General features: G+C 50.7%; 1 protein-coding gene across 1 annotated transcript; it reads left to right on the forward strand.

The window, feature by feature from the left end:
• Positions 1-3,235: 3,235 nt before the first annotated feature.
• LOC128403126 (elongation factor 1-delta-like) lies at positions 3,236-3,714 on the forward strand. Its single transcript, XM_053367794.1, has one exon. The coding sequence runs from the start codon at positions 3,236-3,238 to the stop codon at positions 3,662-3,664; it is 429 nt and encodes a 142-aa protein (XP_053223769.1). The 3' UTR covers positions 3,665-3,714.
• Positions 3,715-4,712: the final 998 nt, after the last annotated feature.

Genomic DNA, 4,712 nt, shown 5'->3' on the forward strand with positions numbered 1-4,712 from the left:
AGCATCCCTCTTCCAAAGATCACAGGGCAGTTCACAGCAATAAAATACATTAATAAACATGGCTAACTTAGCTGTGCTTATCTCAATGAGTCTAGCATTGGATAGAGCCCTCTGCTTTCACAGTGGCCCAGGTGTCTCTAGGAAGCTCCCAAGAAGGCCTTGAAGGCCAAATCATTACTTCTCAGACAAATTCGCATTTCACTTCTGTACCTCTCTGAGCATCCTGATGAGTGTTTCGCGAGGTTTCAGAGTGGGCTAGCCCACTCTTCAGCATACAGCATGGCTCCATCCCAAGACAGCCCATGGACTCCCCCTGAACCCCCTTGAGGTCCAATAGTGGAAGCCTAGCCTCTTCAGCCTGCCATGTGGCTCTCCCTTAGCACACTGATGAGCCCCCCTTGAGGTTTCCAAATGGAGGGCTAGCTTCTTCAGCATTCAGCAGGTCAGGTGCCTGAGTTCAAGGACACATTCCAACCAGGCAAGAATACTTGAGGGGGGGGGTACAAAGCAAGCCTGGATAGAGAGATCAGAAGGATGAACCCCTCCCCGGGGCTGGGGTTTGTCACCTCTGGCATAAGAAATCATGACACCCAAAGACAACCCATGGGCACTCCCTGAGCATACTGGTGATTTCCCCTTGAGATTTCAGGATGGAGAGCTAGCCTCTTCAGCATGCAAAATGACTTCACCTTTTTGGCTTTCTCTGAACATAATACTGAGCATCTCAAGGTTCTGGCAGCTAGATTCTCTAGCATGCAACTTGGCTCCCACATCCAGACACCCTGGTACTTCTCCATGATCTTACCTCACTATAAATGCTTCCAGGTCAGGCTTGCCTCTTCAGCTAAGACAGTGAGTCTTTAGAACTCATCTTCCCAACTCTCCACTCTCTTTTATTTGCTTCCAGCCTTTCAAGTATGGCTCTTTAGGAATCAGAAGGCTGCCTCTTACCCAACAGTATCATCCCACCATTTCCAATTTCTGCTCCATAAACATGGCCCTCTGGCTCTTTCTGTCTGGCCCTTGAGACACTCCCCAGGCCACACCCACTCCTCAGTCACACGCCTCTCTTCACAGGCCATGCCTCTCACCAGCATTGCAAAATACCTTCCTTATCCTCAGTGGAGGACAGAAGAGGTGTGGGTGAGTCATTGTAGCAACTAGCTAGTGCGACATAATGGTTAGAGTGGTGGACTATGACTTCAGAGACCAGGGTTCAAATCCCACTCAGCCATGAAGATCACTGGGTGACTGTGGGTCAGTCACAACCTACCTCACAGGGTTGTTGTGGGGTTTTAATGAGGAGTGGGGGAACAATGTACACCGCCCTGTGTGGAATATACATGCAAATAACAACAACAATTTGCTGGACAAATGTAAAATGCACACACGTGTTGCTCTGCCCGTTTGTGGCTCCGCCCTCCTGCATTTGGCCCCCAGAAAGTTGTCATGGAGGAATGTGGCCCTCCATCCCTCCTCCTCAAATTTCCTACCTCCTCCCTTTCCCCCCCACCACCACCATGGGTGGCAACTCCCCAGGCACATTTGCCATCTATGCTACTTCTCCCCAAATTTAAGAACACAAAAAGAACCTGCTGGATCAGACCAATAGCCCACTTAGTCCAGCATCCTGTTCTTGCAGTGGCCAACCAGATGCCCTTTGGAAGACTGCAAGCGTGACCCAAGCTGAGAAGCACTCTCCCCTCCGGCAGTTTCCAGCATTCAGACGAGATGTTCAGGGTAGTATGGCCGTAGACTAGTTTCCAGCATTCAAAAACATTGCTCCCTCCAACTGTAGAAGCAGAGTAGAACCATCGTGGCTATTGACAGCCTTCTCCTCGATGAGTTTATCCAATCCTCATTTAAAGCCATTTAGATTGGTGGCCACCACTGACTTCTCCATGCGGTGCAGGAAGAAGTCCTTTCTTCTTAATCTCTCCTGAATCTTCCAGCAATTCCTGAAGCCAGGCATCCATTGCATGGGCCTCAGTTGGGTTTCCCGTGCTTCCTGTTCTGCTCGCCCAGCAACGTCCCATGTTAGCGTTTCTCTCCACCGTTGCAGAAGTTGGGAAGGCCCAGAGTGCTTCTCTCCTCCCGTTAATCTCCCCTCCGGGGTGAGTGAGGGTGGGGAGGGGGGTGGAGAGGGAAGTGGTCCCTCTTTAGCAGCAACATGGTAACGAAGGCCGTCGCCTATTAATTGCGCTGACAGTGATAAAGGAAGACTCAGAAGCAGCTATTTGTCTTCCCGTTACCTCGTGCATCATCGCAAGATAAATGAAAACTCATTTTCTGCTTTGATTCGGTCTAATTTTTCAGCTCTCTCTCCCTCACACACACACACACACACACACACATGCAGCCAGCACCCCCAGGCACGTCTTGGGAGCCATCTTTACTTTGGTCCCATAAAATTGCCAAGCACAGGGTTCAGAGGTCACCCAGAGGTCAAGCCGTCCATAGAAATCTGCAACATCCCCGGGGGGAGAAGGATAAAAGCAGGAAAGACCCCCGCACCCCATTTATCATCAAATTCCCTTTGAAAGGTATTGGCTGACGTCCTAAGAGGCAGCTTGTGGCTGGTCTCAGGTGCACATTACCTTTCTGCTGGGCCCTAAACCGCAGCAGCAAATGCAGGCACAGGTGTTGATAAAATCCTGAGCGGTATGGAAAGAGTGATGGAAGAGAAACTTATGCGAAGGACATAAATCAAGTCCTGCGGCATCAGATCAAGGGCGAGTCTGGTCCAGCAGCCTGCTTTCTTGCAGGTGCCTCTGGGATTCCCTCAGCAAGGCTGGGGAAACGATATCAGCCCCGGGGGCCGCATTCCCTGCCAGGCAGGCTCCTGAGGGCCACACCCCAGTAGTGGGCAGGGCCAGCAGCAAAGTTGGTAGAGCAACGCATGCCATTTTTTACTTTTTGTGCAGAAGGGTGCAGCAGTTGTCACAGTTCAAGGGCAGGCAAAAGCACTCAACGAGGGTGTGAAGCAGGGCCAGTGAGGGGTGTACCCTGAGAAGAGTTCCAGGGGCCAGGGGGAGAGGCCTGGAGGGCCACATTTGGACTGCAGGCCTGAGGTTCCCCATCTCTGCAATAGCTCTTCTCTGCCGTTGCTCCCACCCTTCTGCAGGAAAAAAGACTGTTTGTAATGAGCTGGCTGGAGACAGAGGAGTGGTGGAAGGTACCCGCTGGGGAACCCCAAAGGGCAGGAGGCTCAAAGCCACAGAAGTGGTGGTGGATGATGATGAGTGGTCAGAGGGAGAAGAGGGAGCAGACTGAGAGAAGGAGGTGTCAGAACCTGTTTGGTAGTGACGAGGAGGAGGAAGACGAGGAAGCTGCCAGAGTCCGGGAAGAGCGGCTCAAGCGATATGCAGAGAAGAAGTCCAAGAAACCTGGCCTGACTGCCAAGTCTTCCATCCTCTTGGATGTCAAGCCCTGGGACGATGAGACGGACACGGCCAAGATGGAGGAATGTGTCAGATCTGTTCAGATGGATGGTCTGGTTTGGGGAGCCTCCAAACTGTTCCCAGTGGGTTATGACATCAATCAACTCCAGATCCAGTGTGTGGTGGAAGATGACAAAGTTGGGACAGATATACTAGAAGAGGAGATCACCAAGTTTGAAGATTACGTCCAGAGTGTTGACATGGCTGCTTTCAACAAGATCTAACTGCAAACCTTTACACTTTCTAAAGCTAATAAAAGGTCAAGAGTTGGAGAGGAGGAGGAGGAGGAGGAAGAAGAAGAAGAGGAGGAGGAGGAGGAGGAGGAGTTTGGATTTGATATCCCGCTTTTATCACTACCCGAAGGAGTCTCAAAGCGGCTAACATTCTCCTTTCCCTTCCTCCCCCACAACACTCTGTGAGGTGAGTGGGGCTGAGAGACTTCAGAGAAGTGTGACTAGCCCAAGGTCACCCAGCAGCTGCATGTGGAGGAGCGGGGAATCGATCCTGGTTCACCAGATTACGAGACTACCGCTCTTAACCACTACACCACAGAGCAGGTGTAGAGAGCAGTCCAGAGCGAGAGGCAGAAGCAGAGGCTGGAGAGGAGTGGGACCAAGAGGCTGAGATGAGTCAGACTGGTAAGGAAGCCAGGCAGTCTCCCCCTACTGCAGCACCCAGCTCCCCTCCCCGCTGGTTTCCCATAGCTCAAAAAGGTATGACGAGGGAGGAGCAGAGACAGACAACATACCCTCCAACCTTTCTCCGTTGAAAATAGGGACATCTCATTCCATAATGATAATTTTGCTGTTTATACCCCACACATCTGACTGACCCAGCTACTCTGGGCGGCTTCCAACATATACGAAAACATAATAAAACACTAAACATTTTTTTAAAAAAACTTCCCTATACAGGATTGCCTTCTGATGGCTTGGGGTTGGATAACTCCATACCCTCCAACATTTCTCCACTGAAAATCAAGACATCCTACCAGATGATCCTCCGAGATTTCTCTAATGAAAATAGGGACATCCTAAAGAAAAGAGGGACATTCTGGGATCAAATCAGAAACCGGGATGGCTTCTCTAAATCAGGGATGTCCCTGGAAAATAGGGGCACTTGGAGGGCCTGAGAGAAGCTGACATAATTTCAGGTTGCTTGGGAAGGACACTGCTCAAGAGCAACCTATCTTAGGAGAGGTTCTCCCTCTTATAATCTTAGGAGCATTGCTCAATATCACTTCCCCATGTGATGATCCACTGGCCAAAGGAA

Source organism: Podarcis raffonei, chromosome 15 (assembly GCF_027172205.1).
Source record: "Podarcis raffonei isolate rPodRaf1 chromosome 15, rPodRaf1.pri, whole genome shotgun sequence".
Taxonomy (NCBI): Eukaryota; Metazoa; Chordata; class Lepidosauria; order Squamata; family Lacertidae; genus Podarcis; species Podarcis raffonei.